Source organism: Citrus sinensis, chromosome 1 (assembly GCF_022201045.2).
Source record: "Citrus sinensis cultivar Valencia sweet orange chromosome 1, DVS_A1.0, whole genome shotgun sequence".
NCBI classification, from domain to species: domain Eukaryota; kingdom Viridiplantae; phylum Streptophyta; class Magnoliopsida; order Sapindales; family Rutaceae; genus Citrus; species Citrus sinensis.
Genome location: NC_068556.1, coordinates 983,127 through 1,006,484, shown reverse-complemented (window position 1 = coordinate 1,006,484; position 23,358 = coordinate 983,127). Strand labels below are relative to the sequence as shown.

General features: G+C 35.6%; 3 protein-coding genes across 13 annotated transcripts; 2 read left to right on the top strand and 1 right to left on the bottom strand.

The window, feature by feature from the left end:
- Positions 1 to 226: 226 nt before the first annotated feature.
- LOC102627570 (WRKY transcription factor WRKY76) lies at positions 227 to 2,630 on the top strand. The gene is made up of 4 exons (XM_006483412.4): positions 227 to 595; positions 1,140 to 1,397; positions 1,501 to 1,620; positions 1,893 to 2,630. Exons 1-4 carry the CDS (start codon positions 566 to 568, stop codon positions 2,259 to 2,261), a joined length of 777 nt encoding a protein of 258 aa, XP_006483475.1. The 5' UTR covers positions 227 to 565; the 3' UTR covers positions 2,262 to 2,630.
- Positions 2,631 to 2,667: 37 nt separating this feature from the next.
- LOC102626512 (formin-like protein 18) lies at positions 2,668 to 14,414 on the bottom strand. Of its 9 annotated transcripts, none has more exons than XM_015531811.3 (18): positions 13,660 to 14,414; positions 12,570 to 13,270; positions 11,210 to 11,431; positions 9,045 to 11,044; positions 8,797 to 8,923; positions 8,583 to 8,654; positions 7,987 to 8,085; positions 7,810 to 7,851; positions 7,425 to 7,505; positions 7,279 to 7,329; positions 7,097 to 7,178; positions 6,396 to 6,490; positions 5,380 to 5,451; positions 5,187 to 5,303; positions 4,400 to 4,468; positions 4,220 to 4,286; positions 3,168 to 3,588; positions 2,668 to 2,930 (listed from the first exon to the last, which is right to left on the bottom strand). In XM_015531811.3, the coding sequence occupies exons 1-17, from the start codon at positions 13,730 to 13,732 to the stop codon at positions 3,407 to 3,409; spliced, it is 4,152 nt and encodes a 1,383-aa protein (XP_015387297.1). In that variant the 5' UTR covers positions 13,733 to 14,414; the 3' UTR covers positions 2,668 to 2,930; positions 3,168 to 3,406. The 9 variants fall into 9 exon arrangements, with proteins under 9 accessions (XP_015387297.1, XP_006483471.1, XP_052292323.1 ...); XM_006483408.4 differs by having other exon boundaries at positions 3,168 to 3,559; XM_052436363.1 differs by having other exon boundaries at positions 12,570 to 13,237.
- Positions 14,415 to 19,660: 5,246 nt separating this feature from the next.
- Positions 19,661 to 23,001, top strand: LOC102627858 (hypothetical protein). Of its 3 annotated transcripts, none has more exons than XM_052438674.1 (4): positions 19,661 to 20,220; positions 20,744 to 21,174; positions 21,974 to 22,314; positions 22,640 to 23,001. In XM_052438674.1, exons 1-3 carry the CDS (start codon positions 19,923 to 19,925, stop codon positions 22,286 to 22,288), a joined length of 1,044 nt encoding a protein of 347 aa, XP_052294634.1. In that variant the 5' UTR covers positions 19,661 to 19,922; the 3' UTR covers positions 22,289 to 22,314; positions 22,640 to 23,001. The 3 variants fall into 3 exon arrangements, with proteins under 3 accessions (XP_052294634.1, XP_006483476.1, XP_024956256.1); XM_006483413.4 differs by having other exon boundaries at positions 19,663 to 20,220; positions 22,397 to 23,001; XM_025100488.2 differs by having other exon boundaries at positions 19,663 to 20,220; positions 21,974 to 23,001.
- The last annotated feature ends 357 nt before the right edge of the window (positions 23,002 to 23,358 follow it).

Genomic DNA, 23,358 nt, shown 5'->3' with positions numbered 1-23,358 from the left:
GTTTAAGTACAAATTAAGATTAAATTTGAGTCAATGAAATACGTGTGTACATGCACGAAGCCCTACCTAGAAACTTTGAACGCGTTGGACCCATAAAAACAAAGCGGCATGCAACGAGGGAAGGAATTTGAAGACAGATAAAAGCAAGCTTACTTCAGCGTACATGATGTCATATCATTACGTATGCGTTTTCAAATCTTCACCATATATGAGTAGTCATGTTAATTTGTATTTTTTTTCTAACACGTGCATTTGATTTTCACAGACATCTCCTTGTGGGGGGTTGTAAAGAACCAACCAATACCAAATTCATTTCTTCTCCCCCACCATATAGAGGAAAAATTCAGCAGCCGCCATGCACCGGTTATGGATTGGTCGTCAAAGTCCGTCCTCTTTTTCTTTTATCTTCATAACCGCGTGAACAAAACGGTGTCTCGGTGCTACCAACTATTCGAATTATCTCATTTATTCGTTAGGGTTTCTATAGCTCTATTATAATTATATCTTATATTTATATATATCAGCTTTACTTTCAACAAATTCTAGCTCGCCTTCATCCAAATTCATGGATTCTCACAACTCTCCTAAAGAAAAGGTCAGCGGGTTTTGGTTTTCTCTCTTTATTATTATTTATTTTTTTTTCTTGCTTCATTTTTACGTATGTTAAGGTACCCACTACCCAAAATGATCACGTCTCCTCAATTCTTGCTTTCAAGGTGGATCTAGAGGCTTTCAAAAAAGAAAAAAAGTGAAAAATGAGTTTCTTGCGTCTCTTTTTGATCATGTAAAATAAATAAATCATGGATGTTCACGACTCTACTAAAGAAAGGGTTTTCCTTTTCTTCAATTAATTTTTACATTTTTGCATGTGTTGAAGTACCCAAAAAGATCATGAGTTGTATGAAAGAGATATCTCAGGAGTGGGGCTCTACTTTGTGCCTCACGCTATCTGGGGTTTTTATGAAATGATTTCCTCGTATGATCTCATGATGATCATTTGATGCTCAAATATAGTGATAGTTTGAAGCTTTGATCATAGCTGAGAAGAAATTATGTGTGTGTGAGTGTGTGGATGTGATTTGATGGTATAATAATACTATTTTACGGGATAAATTGTTGTATAAATGATGATTCTTCAGATGAAATTGCTGCAAGCGAAATTGGAACATGTTCGCAAACAGAATGAGAATCTGAGGCATCTGGTGAAAGCAATGAATAATCAATGCAATGATCTCCTGGCACGTATCCACGAAGCTAATAGAACATATTCCTCCTCTGATCATCATCACTTCAACAATAATATTAATATTGGAGGAGTCACAGCACAAGTTCCTCCTGTTCCAAATGCCAAGCAATCAAGAATCTTTGTGAAAGCAGATTCTAAGGACAGTAGCCTTGTAAGTACTTTTCCTATAACAGCGAGCGAGGCTTTACCAGTTGAACTAATTAGTTAGTTTCCACAAATTTAGTTATTGCTTCATTCTTAATCGTGACTTTTAGATCGTGAAAGATGGACATCAATGGAGAAAGTACGGCCAAAAGGTTACTAAAGATAATCCCTCACCTCGGGCTTATTTCAGATGTTCAATGGCTTCTTCTGGATGTCCTGTAAAAAAAAAGGTACTTTATTATTTTGATGTCGTCGGTGTTACACTGTTACTATACAGACATCTTTAAGAAATTAAACATATTAGTGAAATTGTGTACCGTGAGAAATTAGACATAATAGTGAAATTGTGTTTTAATCCGACAATGTCAAATGATAATATCACTCACCATAACGTGAGCAATATAGTCTACTAAATCACAAGTCTTTTTTCTAGTAGGAGGAGAAGAGTTTGTGAGTTTTTATCGTTTAGCTCAATTTATGACTTGCTTCTTTCTGGATTTAGGTTCAAAGATGCATGGAGGACAAGTCATTTCTCGTTGCAACTTATGAAGGAGAACACAACCATGATGTTCAATGTAGCTCACTTGGGCAATCCTCCTCTTTAACAAATTATTGCTCACCCAAAAGCTCAATTGTACATTGCCCAGATTATCAAACAACTGATTCTTTTGGATCAGATGTCACACTTGATCTTACTCTATCTGGGTCCAATCAAGAAACTAGACCCCCTAGAAACTTGATGCAAGTCTGTGACGATAAAAAGAAGATTGAAGAATATGTGGCATCCTTAACTAAAGATCCCAGCTTCACCATAGCTGTAGCCGATGCTGTTGCAAGTTCCATCAATGGCCCCCCACATAGACCAATGTGAACATTTGGGGACTGATACATGGATTCTGTATCTTATTCGTAACTTAAGAATATGTGGCATCCTTAACTAAAGATCCCAGCTTCACCATAGTTTTAGCCGATGCTGTTGCAAGTTCCATCAATGGCCCACATAGACCAATGTGAACATTTGGGGACTGATACATGGATTCTGTATCTTATTCGTAAATTAAGGGAGTATAAAGACACATTATGTATTGAGTAATGGTGGCACACAGAATTAGCTGAGCCTCCAGCTTGGATCAAAACGTTGTACTTTGATTCTAGAGCAATTTCCACGGATGAAGCTCGTACTGTAGCATTGAGCATTTTCAGTTTTCATTCGCCTTCATCAGAATCTAAAAGTTCGTCATATTCGTCTCAACATGGAAAAGATAAAATAAGACCACTTATCTGTTTGTCGAAGAAGATATATTCTGCACTTGCTACTCATTTTAACAAGATTACAAGACTACATATCAACATTTACATGCCTATAGCTCAAAATGTACAGAAATAACCAGTAAACATATAAAGGAAGTAAGAAAAAAAAAAGAATAAGAAAGAACTAATATGTATAGAATGGGGTGAAGAACTAATAAATACTTTTACAACAAAATTTCTTGAGCTGTGCCTCGTTGTTGCTCACCGATTTGGATATGCAACTCCAGCTCTGCTCCAAAAATGATAAACATATCAATCATAGAGTGAAAAGAATAGAAAGGTCGCTACAGCTCATTAAGCATGCGTTTGGGGCAGCTGCACTGCCACAGCGCAGTTGCTCCCCACCTTTTATTCTAGGAGAATATTCCATAAAATATAGGGTGGGGAGCAACTGTGCTGCGGCAGCGCTGCTGCCCCAAATGCACCCTAAGTCTTAATATAGAATTAGAAGGTGTGACGGGCTTACCGATTTTGATTTTTGAGCATCTGACCTGCCATACATAGCCATCATTCCCTTGATTGCTTATTAATGATGCTTGATAAATATTCTTTCCCTCTCCACGTCATTGTTCATCTGGCTTTTTCTGGTATTAATTTGCTTCTTGGTCCTTGGACAACTCTTTGTCCATGGAATAATATAATATTTGATGTATGGAGCGACAGATTGTGTTGATGATCAACAAGATCAGAGCCTATAACAATTGATCATTTGATGGTGCTACTCTTCAAGGGATTTTGTACCAAGTGTTCAGACTGCCCTTTTTGAGTCTTCAGCTTTTCGTTTTCCACTGCCTTCTCAGCTTTCTTCCTTTCAAATTCAAGCTGCCTGCAGTTTTCCTCATGCGCTAGGACAAACATCTTCACAAAGTTGAGCAAAGTAGACACAACTACAAATTCCATAAGAAGCATATATTAAAAGCCCTAAATGAGTTCATGCTTGAAACTAGTGCTCAAATACAAAGCTTGGTAAACACACATAACTACCAGGTGAGTATCCATGGCAATAGGTTCACTAAATGATTTCTTTAACATCTGTTTATCAGAAATACAACCACGTCAAAATAGCTAACTTTATGCCCCACTTTTAAAAAGCAGTACCATGGGCATTGTCTCATAATTGTCCCAGCACTTCCAACACATATTTCATGCCCACCATATAGTCAAGCAAAATGATTGATATGCATACCACTGACAGCCAATAATTAACCAAGCCATCTCAAGAACTAAAAATACACAAAAAACTAAGCTTCTTGTGGACACCTACCGAATTTCCTCCTATAAAATTCCAGAAAAACATGCAAAATCCATAACTCAATATTACTATTATTGAACCATCATATGGTACTCAACAAGCAAATTTGGGAAGGGCCAATGAGTCTCTGAAGTTCAGAACTTTATTCGTTACAGTTAGGGATGTAAAAGAAGGTCTAAAAACAATGCAAAGTTAATTAACCTGTCATCCTTGCAACAGCAAAATAGCAGCACAAATAAGATGAAATAGTTATAACCAAACAGTACCTTGCTCAAATGGGCAACGTGCTGGATCTTCCCCAAAATATTGAGCCAGAGCATCTGCATTTCTACCCTAAAAATATCTGAATTCAGAAGTATGTACAATAATGCTCATAGTTTATGTTTCAACCACATGAAGTGTCAGACAGCAACTGCATAAACAAATATATCAACAATTATACTTACCACACTGGAATAAAGCAAAGCCAAAGACCTCACTTCACCTTCAGCATAACTAAGGAACTCCTTTAAAAGCTAAACATTTACAAACCCGAAAAAGAAAATTTATTAGCAATTGAAGAATTGGAAACATAAGCTATGTGCAAACATAAACACAAGCAATTGATCACATTAATAAAAGAACACAGAGATTTTTGAAATTTGGATTACAATTATTAAACAGTGTTTACAACATAAATGCCATTTCCTCATAACAAAGGCTGGATCAAGCAAAATGATTGTCGTACATGGCAAATTAGGAATTAAACGATGCAAGGATCATAGCAGTATATCAACCTGTCATGGACATTTGCAGTCAGATTCATCTAAACCACTTTCTTCTGTTTCTAAGTGTCTGCAGGCACATGCGTACACATGCCAAAAAGAAAAAGCATAAGACTCAAACTCAAGCATGGCATTGATGTCACTACCTACAAGTTCTTCCCAATATGAGAGATAATCCTATGTTAAACATCATGCTGGTGCAAAGGGCCCAACCAAGTATACTGAAAGACCCAACAGGATTTTACATGCAACATTCCTCGCTTTCCAAAGTTGAGTCACACTTCAAACCAATAGTATCAATAAGAAAAATGCCCAGCTTAATTAGGTTAAATATATTAAATAAAAGAAATAATGCAAAGCTTATAAAGAGATAATCCTATGTTTTAAGCAGCAATGCAGTCATAACAGCATACTTGGAGGACCCCATCTACACACTTGAAAACTTATATAGCTGATGTCCAGGAATTACCTTGCAAAAATTCCCTGATACCTCACCATCATTTTCCGAGGCAGTCAATTCCTGTACAACTTTCTCCAGTCCTTTACTAATAGCTTGCATTTCCTCTGCCAAAAATTTTAATTGTATCTGCATAATGATTAATCATTCAGCCAGTATGCTAAAGACGGAATTAACTTATAGAAGTACAAAAAGAAAAGAGTACCTTGGTTGAAGCCTCCAAACTCACAAGATCTTTCGGAAAACCCAGAAGTTCAGGCAACTTTTCAGCAAGTACCTACAGCTCGGAAAAGCCAAAATGTAATTACAAAGAGGTACAGGAAGGTTGCAGTAAAGAAGCTCAAGTAATCTTTGTGGAGATACATGGAGTAAAAATAAGATTAATACTTCTTAAGGACGCAATTTATTGATATTCAAATTGATTTTTCTGCAAAACATACAGATCCTATTAGATTTAAAATTCAACATGAACTTCTAAAATTTCGAAAACCTTGATGCAAGTCTCTCCTACACCCAAGGGCTGTGCCTGTATTTTAGCCATGCTTTTAGAGAGATGAGAAAAATTATCCTTGCACTTTTTACCATACATGAAATCAAATGTCCACTGCTCAATGCAGTGATTTGGTTTCTGACTCGCTAGCCTCTTTTCCTAAATACATCTCTACCTATCACACTAGCTAGTAACAGAGGAATCAATGTATAATAGGTTTGTTCACCCAATGAGAGCTCTTTCTATCTCTATCGAACTTGCATTCCGTGTTTTATTTGAAGAATCCCTACCACCACTCTTTTTTGTACTCAAAAAGCCAATATGCACCAAGTGAAGGAAAGGACCTCTACAAGAAATTCAAATTGACATTCATCAAATCCAGTAATGAAGAAACAGTAAGCTAGCTCAGTAAGCCAGAGCGTGACGAACAAGTTGATTATTACACAAACAGTTGCAACAGATACCAATGCTTTTTTATAAATTCCAACAACATGCTTTATACTCCTACTAAGATCTTATTACTCAGTGCAAGGAAATATGCCACGGACCATCTGCAGGCAAGATCTCGCATTCATCCCAGCCAAAAGAGGAAAAGAAAATGGCTTCCAATTAAAAAACAGAGACAAGTGGACTAAAACAAAAAGCACAAGAAATTGCATATTTAATTATGTTTGAAGAAAAGTTTTACAGAAATGGTACCACAAGCAGAAATAAGAAAGGAGATGGTTTACCTTACAAAGATAATGCATGAGTGTCATCTTGTTGTTCCGGGCTCGTGTATCAGTGAGTTTAAGGAGACTATCCAATCGAAATCCAACAGCAGAACCTTCAGGAAAGAAATCATTAACTTAACTGAAAGAATGAACTAACAACAGCAGGAACTGGTGCTTCTGACACAGAATTTACAGAACAGACAAAGGCAATAACTTGAGACTTGAGTGACTGAAAATAAGTTTCACTAAGCAAGCATATGTGTTTGTCCACACCAACCAACAGAATCACCTATGATCATGCCACTCCCAAAGATAAAAATTAATAATAAATAAACAGAAGAGGAACGAAAGAATAAGCCATCAATGAAAGGCTGACCTCCCAGACTCAATTCCATTAATTGCCACCACCCCCCAACCCCCCTCCTCCTTCCTCCTCTATTTCCACAAGCAACTAACTCCTGCAGAGTAGTGGCTCCTTTCGTTCACTTTTCCCTACTATTCGCTACACTTTTTGCAGGTCCTAACACTAGTTATGTATATCATACTTCCATCTTTTGTCACTTTTCAGAGTATACTACTACATGATCTTAATTCATCCCTACAAACTCATTCTTTTAGTTTTCTCTCTGAATATGCAGTGATACACACTATATGTCAAAATTAATATTTTTCATATTAATACATAAAATATAATACTAACGAGAGAAGTGTCAACTCACCCCTTGCAGTTCCATGATTCAAAGCATTACCCAAAGAAAGAATCGTTTGCATGATCCGTTTCAACTTGATTGAATTCCTGACCTGATGAGCACATTAAGAGATGTGGTTCAAGAGATGAAATGATCAAAGAAATATCATTATTTCAAGAAACTCATAAATGTCAATTTCAAAGAAAACTTGCCTCTTCAGATGCAGAGTTTATAATATTCAAACTTGTTCTAAGGTCAGAAACCTGAAAAAAGAATATGACAAGACATCAGTAATATTGGAAAAGCAATAATGAAAATGATCACAGAAACTATAGGACTAAATAAGCTGTGCTCTAACCTGAGTTTGGAACTGTATTTTAAATGAGAAAACTCTTAGCTTTGACTCAACCCGAGGCACTTTCATCAATTCTAGGAAGAACTGTCACAAAATACACAATGTAAATTAGAACAAATAAAAGAGAGAGTTGAAGGGAGTTCTCTAAACATATATGGCAATTTGCAGTTTTATTCAATCTAAGCAGTCAATTATGATGAGGCTAACATTTAAAGACCATCAGCTGAAACCAATATCTTCTTCCATCATTCGATTAATTGCTTAAACTGATAATTAAATGCCAAGCAACCCAGTATTTGTACTATCAGTTCACAGGAACTGCACAAGGCTTGCTGAAAAATAACAGAAATGTGAAACAGAAGCATAAGCAAAAGAATAATCCACTTACCTGTTCACATTTTCCCAAGTTTCCCTTATCTCCATTGTAATTCTGCACACATATATAAAATATTTTTTATATACACTAAGGATACACACAAATGCACAATTGTAATTGAAAAAAAAAAGACATCAAGGAATGAGAGATTTCAACTAAGAGAAAAGGAAAAGCACACATGTCCAGTACCTTGAGTACTTCCATTTCTTCTTTTGTTGGACAAAACTTAATAAGGTTATCAACCTGATCAATGTCCAATGCTGAATCATCCAAAGCAAGGACTGAACCCTGCAAGACAGCAGAAATTAGCATAATTACCACATTGGTTGAAGTCAGCAATCTAAAAATTGGTGTAGCACTTCAACTTTCCAAATAGAAAATATCAGCAAGAAGCCTTGGGAGATCCAAAATGAAATTGTCTCCAACATGCTTATGAGAGCATTTACGGTTGTTGTGTGTGACTGTGTGTAGGCGCGGCAAGTTTTATTTCAACAGTGAAGTAAAAGCAATTAATAAACAAGATTTACCCCTACCCCAACCCCAGCGTCCTTTTCCTCCCTGAGCAATACTTAGTGACTTAAAAATTCAAATTCCACTAGATAATTTTTAACCATACATATCCTCGGGAAAGAAGGCAAGAGAGAGTCTGAAAAAGAGTAGCTAGTAACTTCACAATCGTCACAATTTCATTTACAATGTATAAACATTAAAAGTTATCATTTGGTATTTAGTTGAGATTGTCAAGAGGTTTACTTGCAAAAAAGCTCCATAAAAGAATAGCTTACCATCAAATCAGGCAAAGGAATTTTAACCTTTGTGAGCATAATTTCACAATTATTTGCCCGCCTAAGCTCAATCTGCAAAACCAATAAATAACATGTGAGTCTTCATTTGTCCTGTAGATTAGCTAACTAGTTGCCATCAAACTTTTGGACCAAACCTTACTGGTTTGATGGACTGACTGTTCATAACATTCAACCAAAACTAAAGACTGATTACCAGCTGGACTCTCTCAGGTTTAGGTCCAGAACGGCGATTTGACTTCCCACTTTTGCCTCCAAGATCTGAGTTCGGAGCAGCTGCTGAGAAAAGAGACTCTAGTTCTGACATGTCAAATTCCGGAGCCCTGAGGCACACCCCAAAAAACAATATCAGAACAATAAAATGGCAGGAAAATCATATGCATCAACACAAAAATAAAGAGTTGGAATCAAAGAAAGAACAGACACTAGCAAAATGATTCATACTTGGAAGCTTCATCAGATTTTTGAGCCTCAGCCCACAAGCTCCCTTGCATTGCCCTTGTTAACTTTAACCAATGATATGGTTTCAGGTTGTTTTTTCTAGGTTGGGACTGAAGCCTGGGACTTGCATGTGCTAAACCTCGCATTTTTGCACTAAATGGAGCACCAGAAGGAGGTCCAGGAATTGGAGGGATGTTACCATTACTAACTCCACTATGAGATGGAGGGGTCACATCATTAGCCTTTGACAATGATAACCCTTTGGCAAAAGGAGCTGGTGGAGGTGGCACAGGCGGAACAGGTGCTGAATTATGAGACAAAGAATTCTCTGGAGGGAGATTGGAAGCAGGTAATTGTGGCGGCGGTCGTGCTAAAGACATACTAGTTGAACCCCTAGAATGTAAAGGAGGTGGAGGTGGTGGAGGAGGTCTAGAGGTGATTGCTGAACTCTTAGAAGCTAGTGGACAAAAGACAGAGGAAGTAGTTGATGAAGCAACCATAGGGGGTAGTGGGGGAGGAGGGGGGATTGAAACTGAGTTATTGACAATGGAAGACAGAGATGTTCCTAAAAAAGAAGGGGGTGGAGAAGGTGGAGGTGGAGGTGGGTTTGGAAAAGAGTTCTTAACAGAGGTAGATGGAGATGTTACTGAAAAAGGAGAAGGGGAAGGGGGAGGAGGTGGAGGTGGAGGTGGAGGAGTTGAAAATAAGTTTTTGGCAGAGGAAGTTGGAGATATTCCTGAAAGTGAGGGGGGTTGGGGAGGAGGAGAGGGAGCTGAAAATGAGTTCTTGTCAGAGGAAGATGTTGAAGATATTCTTGAAAATGAAGGGGGTGAGGAAGGAGGAGGAATTGAAAATGAGTTATTTACAACAAAAGATTGAGCCATTCCAGGAAAAGAATGGGGTGGGGGTGGAGGTGGAGGAGGAGGAGGAATTGAAAATGAGTTATTTACAACAAAAGATTGAGACATTCCAGGAAAAGAATGGGGTGGAGGTGGAGGAGGAGGCGGGAGAGTGGAAGTTGTGGATGAATGCTCGAACATGGGAGATGGAGATGTCTCTTGAAAGGAAGGTGGTGGAGAAGGTGCATCTGAATGCAAGGTCTCTGTAACAGGAGTACCCCCTGCGGAATTTGCGGCAGATGTAGTGGAGGGGTCTGATAATAAGTGCTCTATACTTTGTGATGTGGTTTCAGGTTGTTCGGAAAGAAAAGACTGCGTTGCCTTCAGAGTCGGAAGGGGAGGAGGAGGGGTTACCTGAGTTTTTTGGATAATTTTAGGAGGTACCAATGAAGCTCGTGCAGAGGGAGGCTGAAATGGTAGCGGTGGTGGTGTTGGTGATGGAGTAGATACATGACTAGGTTGTGGAGGTCTCATTGTATTTGTAACGGAAGGAGAAGTAGGTACAGCAGGTTGAGATCTTTTCACCTGCTGTGTGATTTCTTGAATATATTTGTCATGATCATGCAATAGAGCTGTGATTCCAAGGGATGATGGTGCGCTATGATATCTTGATATAGGTGAACCTTGTGAAGCAGATGACGAAGTTTGAGGTAATCTTGGAGAAATGATCTTTGGTTGAGCAGGCTGTTGGAGAGAAACCAGCAGCTCTTTGGGTTCATTCTTCTTTTTGAATGAATTTGCATCTAGGGCTGGTTTAACAGATGGCATGAATGGTTTCCCTTGAGAAATGGATGCAAGACCCCCGATGTTGTCTGGTGCCTTCAATTTTAGTTGCTCTTTATCTTTTTCGAGAGCTGATTCTATCATAATGCTGCCTTTTTCTGCATTTAGAGCAGTCTCCAGATTTTCTTGGATGAAATTTGATGGTGTGAAATGCTGGAGCATGTTTACTGCAACATCCAACTTTGGATCTAGCCAATCAACATTGCTGAAAATTTCTTGAACTTTAGCAAATGCTTCAATAGGAAGGCCATCCTTCTCCTCTATGCCCGGCAAATCAACTGAAACAAGAGAAGTTGCAGCATCCATCTCTGAAAAAAGAACCTTCATCCACACAGAATATATTAGTTTCATCGATTTTTTATTTGATAAAAAAGGAAACAATTTTGTTACTAAAATGTTTTTTTTTCGGCCCCAGGGGGAGGGGAATTCCATCTTAACTTCAAACAATGCTCAGCATGTAGAACAGAGGGAGAAGCAAGTAGATACCTCTGCCCTGAATTCCTTGGAAAACAGATCCTTAGAATTCCACAAGATGTCAATTTCATCACGGTTAAGCATCAAAATGTTTGACCTTATAAAGGCTGTGTTGAACATGACCCGAAACATCATCTCTTCACGCTCTTGATCACTATCCAAACTAATACACTCTAGCACAACATCACCTTGAATATGGCAATGGATGTCAATTTTTACAAGTTCGCAATCTGCCTGCAACAACATTTGAAGGTTGTAAATATATCCGTTCCTTAGTTTGTGGACAACATACCTTCGAATTATAGAATTGGGAAAGGGGGGAAAATTCTGGTCATAGTGTACATGTAATTCCCCAATAGACCTTCAATGAAGCAAATAAACATCTGCCACGGCTGCAGAGTAAACATTCTAAACCAAAATTAAGAAAAGTGAAAAAAAAGTTATTGGAAAAAAAAATGGAATTTGTATTATTTCTTCTCTGCTGCCATATGTATAGCAGATGACACTAGATCCTAAACTTTCCAACTTGGTAAATAATGTAATGACTCTAGCAGGCCTCTTGTTATATTTAAGTAAGGATTCTTTATTGAAGCAATCTCAATGTTGCTTCTGCCAGATTAATTTTGACTGGAAATATCAATGTTGCAATCGTAAAATCAATCAAAATATTGCTGTGTAATATGTCCTTTGATTTGAAATGGCATCACACAAACACAGCAAGCCATCAGAGGAAATTAAAAAATCATTTGTGCAGTGTTGTATGCATGATGCATCATTTTGGCGGCCTATAGACAAGAGCCTTAGTACCCTTCCCATTTAATAAGGAAAACAATAATCTAAAACCTCTTCACACATTCCAAAAACTCTCTCTGCTTATGTAAATAGAAAGATCCTCACTGAAATTAAGTATGCACAGATATTGCGCTGAGGATGGAACAGGTTACCAATAACATCAAGGGCAACTATCTTGTTCAGAGTCAGAAAGTGCTATAGATGCAATTTCACAAACATTAAATACCTAGCACTAAAACAGGTATAGAATCATGTATTTATCATACGCAACCCCAGGCAGGAACACTGCAAATGATTTCCGCACCTAAAAGGTGTCGATCATTAAACAATTAAAAGAAACTAGACAAAACATGTACAGTGTCCTATCAGAAAGTCCAAAAAATACGGTCCACTAAGAGTGAAAATATATCACACAACAATAAAAGTACTACCTTAAGAAAGAGACAAATGGTAGCAGGACCATTTGTTCTAAGTAAATAAAAATGAAATGAACAAACATAAGAAAGAATCTTAATATTCTGGTTGGAAACACTAATAAAATTTGAGATCAAAGAGGAGAAAACAGAAGAGTAAAACCCACCTGCTTGTAGTGCCGAACAAGTTTGCTCCTTTTTGGTGTTGAGAACAAAACTTTAGGAGTTCGATCAGCAACCATTAGAGGATCTTGTCCATAAATCCTAAATATTGGGCAGCAACCCCCTTCTCCATCGAAATTAGGAATGACTCTAAGAATAACACAATCCAAAGTAAGCGCTCTATCCAGCGGAGGCCATTCTGAGCCCACATTCCTTCTTGAGACATACTGAAGGTACCTCAATTGTGAAGGCAATGGATTCAGTGGTGACATCAGCTGCAAAAGCTCACGAGGTGCTTGCTTGTAAATCATGTCCAAAGTTTTCTGCTCCCCAGTAAACTGTTTCCTATATATCAATAAGGCAGCAAGCATAAAGGCCAAGACTGGCCACCCACCTCTTTCACAATGCATCAAGAGCACATTCTGATGCCCAAGGGAGAGCCAGCTTTCACTTGAACGCAAGAAATGATGGACCGTTTCCATTGTGAGTAATGGACAACCTTCATAATGGCGAGGATAGTCCATTACAGTCATATCATACTCTGACAAAACTTGACCGATCTGACTTTGGTGTTCTCCTTCTCGAAAGTTAAACACCATGAACGAAGCCTCAGGAAAGTATTCACGGAGCTGACCCACTATGCCTCCCAGATATTCTTTATACTCTTCTTCTTCTAAAATGTCAGTCGTGAAGCAGCAATCAAAGACTACGTGATGCAAGAGCAGCCAGAAGAAGTTAAACTCTCATATTATAATAAGTTTGATGATGAATCGTCATTAGCATACAGAAAGAATATTTTGCAAGGCTGAGTGGTAATTTCTTTTATGTAACATTGCGCCTTTAGAAATATAAAAACAATAATACTAACAAAAAATAATTCCTCGGTGAAGTTTTCTCAAGATTTAGAGACTAAGCACTGAGCTAATTTGTGTGGTTTTTTTCTAATTCATTTCCATTTCCAGTACAATCTCGCACATTATCCAATTTATACTTGTATGGTATGTCAATGACAAAAAGTTCATGCAATATTCTTCATAAGATATTCGAAAGCCATACGTTAAACCAAATAAAAAACTGAAGCAAATAAACACATACCAAAGACCCTTTCAGAGATCTCCAATAGCCCATCAGGAGGCTTCCTGTAGAAAAACTTTCTAAATAATGCCATTCGTTCTTCACACGATTCGAAAAAACACACTTAACAAAAAAATGCACTACGACTGTTCGACAGAATGCCGCATTAAGTATAAACACACCCGGGTTCAGCTAACGAAATAGCCACCCAGATCACAAAAACGACGGCATTTTATATTCAGGAACCAGAAAGCTATTCTATCTTCAAAGGATCCGAAAAAAACCAACCCTCCCAAAAAGAGAAATGCCCTACAACTCTTCGACAAAATTCCGCATGGAAGCCAAGAACGCACCCAGGTGCAGCTAATGAAATATCCAGATCAGAAAAATGATGGCATTGCACAGACTGAGTGTATATTCAGGAACCAGAATGGATTTCGCCTCTTCTTAAAGGAACGGAACACTTATGTGGGCATGGGCATGGGCATATTTTCTTTTCCTCGTTTGTCTTCGCATTCACACTTGCGTTTCTTTTTTTTTTTTCTCTACCTGAGCAGAAACTTAGCTTTCAATCAACATGAAAGAGAAAATTGGAAAAGAGAATGAAGAAGCTAAGAATATTCCAGTGTCGTTTTAATAAGATTAGTTGCTGGAGGGAATCCGAGGTTTGTCTCAACGTCGCCCGTCTTTGTGCCTCCGTGTTGCGTTTTTGGGTGATGATGACGACAGCGATTTGCTTTTCTGATTTTAATTTTCTGTTTTTGTTTTTGTTTTTGGTTATTGTTGTTACTTGAGATCCAAATAAAATATAATCGGGTACGTATCATATGGCCACCACGTGCGCTGCTCATGAATTTTGGGGTCACGTAATAATGAATGTTCGTACTTGTGGTTTCATTCATCAATTTAATTTAATAATGCTATACGTTTTAAATTTTTTATTTTAAATAATGTATTATTTATTAATTAATTGATAAGATAATATAATTTATTTATTTAAATTTTATAAAAAATTATCAATCACTCAATTAATGACACATCATTTAAGATAATTTTTTAAAATAAAAAATTTAAAATGTGTAGCACTACTGATTTAAATTTCATTAAATTTTTGTCTTTTCTTTAACGTTATGAAACCATTTTGCAATTAAGCAATTAACTGTTTTATTGTCATAAGATTAAAAACATTTTATCTTTAGATTATAACATAACCTAAGGAAGCTTAGTGCGATTAAGGATAATGCAATTAAAATAATTATTTATTACATGCTTTATGCTTATGAATCTTAATCAAGTGCCCCACCGAATCTAATACGCAGTGGGAGGAGCATTTGTGAGCAATTTTAAGAGTGGGTGGCTGGGTGTTAATTTATTTTATGACATTAGGTATAAAATAAAATAAAATAAAGTGATGTTAATTTTGGGACAACTTTCGTTTAGTGAACTCAACATCATTCTCACATAACGTGGCGCAATATCTGGCCAAAAAGAATGCCAGATTCCCACTTTAATTGGTCTTGCAATTCATTAGTTAATTGGAAGTTAATTGTATTTAATTATAAAGTGCATGATTCACCATTAATCAAGGCTCTTTCACTTGTACTTATGCTTCTAAATTTGAAGTTTAAAAGGCACTTTAATTTGATTTGGCTTTTGTCATCAAATGTTTCGATTTGTTTTCTGAGTAAAAATAATTATGGAAGTTGCGAGAGTCACTTTCACAAGATAAATAATATGATTTTTAAGAACCCAAAAAAAAAAAAAAAACTTTAAAAGATGGGTAGAGAAAATCTTGTTGATAATGAAATTTAACCAATTGCGTAAAGGCATTGAATCTAAAAGTCAGAAGTAGAGTCTGCATGAAGATTTTCTCCATGATATATATCTACTTATTTATTTATTTATTTTGATAAGATCTATTTATTCATTTTTAAGTCTTTTAACGTTAGATGGATACATTGCTGCAAAACAAATGCTTATGCAAAAAGATGATTTCCCATCAAAACTCAAACTCAATCATTCCAATCATGAAATGTAACAAATTTTGTCAGATGATATAACATTTTCATCGTCATAAGTGTAAAAATATTATATTTACGATGTTTTGAGTTTACGAAAACAAACAACTTACCACTTGTAAATCAAATGTGAAAAATAAAAAATAAAATATTATTTTGACATATACATTCATATTCATTCAAATTTCAGATAAAAAATAAGCGCTACTTAACAGTACTTCAATTTATTGTTCAAAGTTAACTGATATTTATCTACTAAATATTGATATAGATTAATAAATAATTTTATAAATAGTGAAATTAATATTATCTAGTGGATGAATATCACATTAGTATTTGGGCTTGAATTATTAGATACTACTTGAAATCTATAGTATTCTTTCTGTTAAAAAAATTTAAAAAAAAAAGTGAGATTAAATAGTTTTGATTTCGTGTTTTTTTAATAATTATTCTACAGATTTATTTTATATGTTATTTTGTTTTTTGCTTTTTTTCCCCTCTTTCAAAATGAGATTGTAATGAATAATTTAGCACAAAAATGACCCTGGCCCGTGTCTTTTCTTAAGTAGATCTGGACTTATATATGAGTTCTGCTATTTGTCTCGGGTCAAACCCCGAAACGGCAGCATAGGTCGTCGTTTTCGGCTCTTTATTTTTTTGGTTTTGATTCGTTTTGAAACGACATCGTTCTGCTTTTATTTTTTTTTCTTTGTTCTGATTTCTTCCTTCTCTTCGTTTAACCCAACTACAGACCCATTGCTTTGTTATCTTCTCTTCGTTCTCTTCATCGACCGACAGCCACGTTCGTTTGCAAATCCTTCAGAACCCAGCTGCCCCTTCGTTTGCCTCGTTCCATTTTCCTTCTTTGAACTGAAATACAGGATGCCTGCATAGTCTCCTCGTTCTCGTCTTTTCTATAATCAATCCAGATTGGGTTGTCTTACAAAAAAAAACTGATATAGTTTTGGCAATTAGGGGGCTTAACCTAGCAAAAGAAGGTGGTTATGCAGTTTTGCTTGATAACAAACTTGGGCAGACAAAGCTTGATGGTGGATATGTTCACAATGGGTCATTGAAGGCTGCAAGGTGGGTTTTCAACGCCGAGTGTGAATTTTTAAGGGGCTTGGTTGACAGGAACCCAAATTATACTTTGACATTTGTTGGGCATTCATTGGGGGCAGGGGTGGTGGCATTGTTGGTGTTGATTGTGGTTCAGAATCTGGACAAGTTGGGGAACATTGAGAGGAACAAAATCAGATGCTTTGCTATTGCACCTACTAAGTGTATGTCATTGAATTTGGCAGTGAGATATGAATGGATCGTGAATGGCTGTGAGAGGAAGGGGAAGACGGAAGAGAAAGAGAAAGCAATGGTTTTGCCTTAGCCAAAACGGCATCGTTTAAGGAGAATGAAAGAGGAAAAAAAAAGATGAAACGGCGTCGTTAGGATGAGTTTCGGGGTTTGACCCGGAGAAAGTAGCATTTTCTCTTATATATATATGTGTGTGTGTGTGTGTGTGTGTAGGAATATTTGGAAACTAATATTTTTGATAAATGCTATTGACAAGGAAATATTACTAAGCGTTGATTATGAAATTAAGTATTTTACTCTAAGATATCTACTCACACTTTTGCATAATCATAAACAATCTTTTTTTTTTGGGTTCTAATGTAAACGTCTTACATTTTGAATTATATATATTAAAAAAAGAATGTGAATATGTGGCTAGCAATAAAATATGGGTAATAATATAACTATAAATTCTTGTACAATTTTTTTTTGTACAAACTAATGTAGCATGATTTAATTAGTTGAATTAGATATTTCTTGGTCCACATGATTTGTGTTTTATTACTTTGTATTTTTATTGTCCCATTATGCTAATGCCACATCAGTTTATACAAAATAAATTTATACAAGAGTTTGTACTTGAATCATTACTCATAAAATATTCATGAGATACGATAGGAGAAACTTAAATGCTTATGGAGCTGTTTGTTTTTTTTTTTACATAATGATTTAATTAAACTAATTTAATCACTTAAGTCATTAAGTTTGTGTTTTTTTAACTTAATGAAAATTCTTAGTCATTAAGTTATCAAGCCAAATTTATGAGCTTTTTCTTAATCTAAAAAAGTTGAATAAAAGATATTATCCAAAATATCCATATTTAATAAAATAATTTTCATTCTTACCCAAATGAAATTTAATAATTAACATTATTACCAATCTTTTATAACTTGTGATAATACAATGATAGACTTTTATTATTTTCATCTGTTTATTTCCTTCAAATTAACATTGTTTATCTTCATATTTTTTTATGAATATTTTTCATATAAAAACTTCATAAACTACAATAACATTAATTAACATAGTCTAATTTAGAATATTAAAGGGTTGCATTCAATTGAACACGATTTATGTAATGATAATATATTATCTTATTTATATTATTTGAGATGTTTATTATTTTTTTAATATTTAGAATATGTAAAGGCATAAATATAAAATACCAGTTTTCAAATATTTTAAGTTAAAAACAAACAACTTCATGTTTAATTTTAACGATTCAAACAAAAGAACAATATATCATTTAAATTTCAAACATTCAGCTCTATTCAAAATCCATACTAATTCAGGTTTATTTAAATTTTAGATTTAAGAAAAGAAAAAAAAAAGCAAACGCCACCTATATTTGCAAGTAGTTAATTAATGAGCTCAACAATAATATAAGAATACGTAATGGAGTGAAAACGAAAAACGTCATAACCTTTTCAGTTATTCTAACTTTATATTCCATTATTTTTTTGGATTAAAATAAAAAAAAAAAGTTCACGAAATAAGGGGAAAAAGAAAGTGATTCAAGTAATTTCATTATTAAATTTGGTCACACGGGAATGTGCTCATCTTGCCCTACCGGACAAGTGCGAGCTAATATCCATGATTTCATTTGTTTTGCCTCTCGTCAGCACGTGTCCTTAACATTTTAATATAAAAAGACCATATAAACTTGCAAATATTATTTGAATTAGTATTATTTTTTTTAATCGAAGCTCTATGATAAAACAAAATCGACCTAACTTTTAATTAAAGAAAAAAAAAAAACCAAGTTTTATATCCACTTTGACGTCACCGCCCCGCGCCTTTAAATTGATATATTTATCATGTCGCATAAATGTCCCGTATACTTTTGTTGTTTCTCTCTAACATTAATTTTTGTCTAATCAAATGTTCTAAAGAAAATATAAAGTAGGAATCATTCACTTGCATACCTTAACGACTAAAAGATTATTGAAATTTAAAAAAATTTAAACGTAAAATCAATCCATTTAAGTACGATGCTCCAATCAATCATTGTATTTTAATTTTATTTTTTTCAAACCGTATAATATCTAAAGTCAATTTATAGACTATGAGATGAACAACGTACATCATTTAAATATGAGAAATTATCTACCGTCTATCTGTTTTTTTTCAATTTTTTTAAAAATATACAATTCTTTTTTTTTTTGCTGGAATCCACTTGAAGTTACATTTTTTTTTTCACTTTTCTACTTCCGTTTGGAGACCATTAAGAAAACTAACGGAATATTATTTAAATGACTTTTTACCCTCAAATGTAAAAGATAAATTATCAACCTACCATATTTTTCTCGTATTTTTTTAAAAATACACAATTCTTAATTTTTTTTTGTTAAATTCCACTTAAAATTATATTGTTTTGCACCTATCCACCACTGTGTCGTTGTAAAATGATAATTTTACCCTTATGATGTCAGCAAAGTTCTAACGGTGTTATAACGAGAGTGGACCAATAAAAAAAATGTTAACTTCCGGTGGGACGCTGCAAAAAAAAAAGATTTCTGTATTTTTTAAAAAATTAAAAAAAATGTGGTCGGTGGATAATTTTCCTTTAAATATTTTGGTTCAAAATGGACTATGCTTATTTCCAAACATTCTTTACTTTCTTTTTAATTATAGAAAAACAAAAATTAAAAAAAAAAAAGAAAAAGGTGAGCAATAAATAAAGAGATATGTCTTGTATAATGTATGGTTGTATGAGGCAACTCAATAATGGATGGACAATCATGATTGGGGCAAAATTGAAAACCTTCCCTCCAAAACAGAAGGAAGCAAAAATACGTACATGTACATAAAGGACGGGCTCCAGAGTCCAGTCTGTCCCTCTTGTTCGTGACATTTAATTCTGCTTTCAATCTTGATTCAGAGTTAATTTAAGTTACTCGTGAGTTCTCAATCCCGATGAGCAATAACAACTCTTCGCTCCTTAAAAGCTCCTCTTCGACTGCTCCTCCTTTACGAATCGCTGATGTTCTACTACTCCATCTCGACGACGACCAGGAAGAACAAGTGGACGGCGCTGTTCTCCCGTTTTCTTTAGTGATGGACGGCTGTAGAAGACGCCGGAGAGAAGCTGGCGGCGTTGTGTCCCGGTGGCTCACATGTTTTAGAAGGCCCGAGGATCAGCATGATGACGATCGTGATGATGTAACCAACGGTCGTGATTTGACGTCTGTGGTTGCTCACAATGATCACTCAGGTGATTCGTTTTGATTGGCAAATCATCTGATTGTCAATCTTTCCTTTTTTTTTTTTTTTGTTCTCCTCTTCATTCTTTTGTGTATTTAATAATTTGTTGTTTGAAGGTATATCTAGGATTGATGTGCTATAGTGCGGTCGTTTGGATATTTGAAAACGTCAAACGTTCACATTAGATAAAGACCGTAATAAATAAAATATTTGATAAATAATTATTTAACACTATATTTATATTAGATAATTAATGATTCCATGTTGCATTAAATACGAACACCTAAAAAAATAAATTATTTACCAAACATTTTAATTTTCTTGCTTTCGAGAATTAAGTAGACATTTCGAAACATATCCTAAGGTATAGCACTGTTTAGTTAGGTCAACATTTATCTCTTCAAATTTGTTGAAAATTTGTCATTGAAGACTATAATTCTTCTGGCCAAAATTACTGCTTACAAGGTGATTAATTTTTCATTTGATTATTTGATTGCAAGTTTGACATTTTTTGTTTCAAATTTGACGTTCAGGTCCTTCAGGGGGTTGTAGGTGGTGCCAAAGAGAGTCCTCTTTCGATGTGGGAGTTGGGTGTTCTCTGTTATATCTAATTGCAGCAAGTAAAGCTGAACTTGACAAGATGATGGATTTGAGGACCCAAATGCAGGTTCTTCTCCAGAATTTCAAAGAGGAGCTGCAAGTGAGAAACGCCTCAGAAGAAGGGACGGGATCAAACTGTCATCGTTCTTCGCAAAACCTTGCAATTTCACATGTTCAACCAGAGTCATCAACAACAGCAATTATGACATTTGATCAGTCTTTGAAATGTGACACGCCTAAAGATGTTGAATGTTTGGAAGGAATAGATCAGCTGCAAGCAGAACTTGAGGCAGAGTTGGAGCGTTTGCAGCTGCACTTGGAAAAAGAGAAACTATTGCAACATCCAGAACAGCGAAGTGTAGAGGTACTTGTGTTTCTGAATGAACGAATTTCAAGGACCATAATGAGTCAATGACATTCAGATTTATTTGCTTTCAGTAAATTTTATAGACTGTGTCACTGTGATGCCAATGCTGGCTTCGTCAGGAGAGGTTGTTCCTTTTTACCAATTTGTAAAAACCGTTACATAGTCAGTCTAAAACTTTAACGCAGCAGAGGCGGGAAATTTGTTAACCCTGAATTCAAAGAGGTGTCTTAAACTTATTTGCTTTCGGTAATTATTAACTCATCTTGAATAGGCTGTGATGCAAATGCTTGTTTTCTGTGCCACTGCCCTTGTCAGGAAAAGTTGCTCTTTTAGCCATCTGGTAAATCATTAAGGAGTTTAATGCAGGGTAGGTGGAAAAGTTGTTAACATTGAGTTCTAAGAGGTCTCTTTCCTGTTACAGTTTAGGATTTATTTTTGTGAGATTATGTGTACAATTGATTTTAAAGTAGAAATAGACGGTGTCGGGCGTATGATAAGCCTTTGATTGTCGTGTGCACAAGAGAGATGAACGAGGAGCACCTAGCCACCAGAATCCTGGAATTCTTTTGTTGGATAATTTTAGTATCTTTTTTTGAATCTTTCTGGTTTCTTAAACAAGAATAGTGGATGATACTGGGACAGTATCTCAGATCTATCTCTTCGGGGTGAAAACAAGTACATTGAAAGTTTGGCATTTAAGATTTCTTAATATGTTCTCCAAAGTTTGTGCTCATGGTGTATATAGTAGATTCAAACATACTTCTAGTTGCATATTCTGAGCAATTGAAATTGACAGGTGACTCTTAAGGACACTGCTTCTTCTAGAAGTTGCAGCATGAGTGCTGGAGAAGTTAGTGACACCGTAGTTGAAGCCCAAGAGGCCTTCAGTGAAGTAGACTGTGGAGTTCCTCCCTATGAACTTGAGAAGAGGTTGCATGCAGTACTAGAGGCAAGACAGCAAGAACACATAAGAGAGCTAGAAGCAGCTTTAGAGTGTGCCAAGCACAAGCTTTCTGAGAAGGAAATGGAGATTTCTTGGTGGAGGGACACTGCAAGGCTTATCGCACAGCATGTTCCCGGACCTTCAAGGTGTACTTCTGACCGTGGATGAGCGCAAAAAACTTATCATTCGTTAAGGTGAGCTTCAAATCGTAAGATAAACTTTTGCTTGTACGATCTTTTGATCAAGTGTTGATGATAAATTCTTTCGATCATGAAGGTTTAATAATCGACAATGACAGTGAGCAGGACTTGGACTATTAGCTGTAAAGCGAGTCTTGCAACTTTTTGTATTATATAAATGCGCGCTAGCCTTGTTTCGTGCGTTGCTATATTTTGACAAGCATGTGTTTCCTGTTACTGCGAGTGCATTTTATGTTTTTATTTTACAATTATATATAAGCTCGTCAAAATTAGTCATTGATGTTGAAGAATCTTTGCTTTGGTGCGATTTGGCTCCAAGCCTCCAACCATCAGTCACCAACATGATGGCCAGACCTTTGGCTTGCCATGAACCTTTGGCTGAGGCTGATCGACCAGTTGATGTGCACACAGGGCATGCCAAAAATTTGGATTCGACGCTTTTATTGGACTCTCCATCGGCCCTAACCTTAGACGTGGGTGCCATCTCCGAAAGTTTTGGCCTTTTTCAGGTGGTGATGTCATCACCATATCAGCACACGGTGGCATTTTTACCACATACACAATGGGTTTATGATGTAATAATTAATAATTTGTACGGAAATTTTAACTGTATTGGGAGATTATTCTTCAACCACATCAAAAGTATAAAGTAGCCCACGCATATTTTTTGTTTTATATCAATGGATCACTGTTCGATTAAACCTGTTAACCATAATTAAATAATATAAATTAAAAAAAAAACCATCTTATCCTTGGAGCCTCCTAAAATTTTAAAATAAAGGTTACTTTTGTCCCCAAATTCATTTACGAAGGTAAAATAATGTCTTGGGAGATTTCAGGCCAAAACAATCTTTTATTTTAGATTATTTAATGGTGGACGATGAAATTAGGGAAAATGGCTGATGATATAAAATAAAAACTTGATGTGATTTTGTAATATTCTTGGGATGGCTGAAAATAATTTCTCATAAACATATGTATTATATATATGTGGTCATTGCACTATTAATATTAAAGATAAATCCACTACTATGTTAT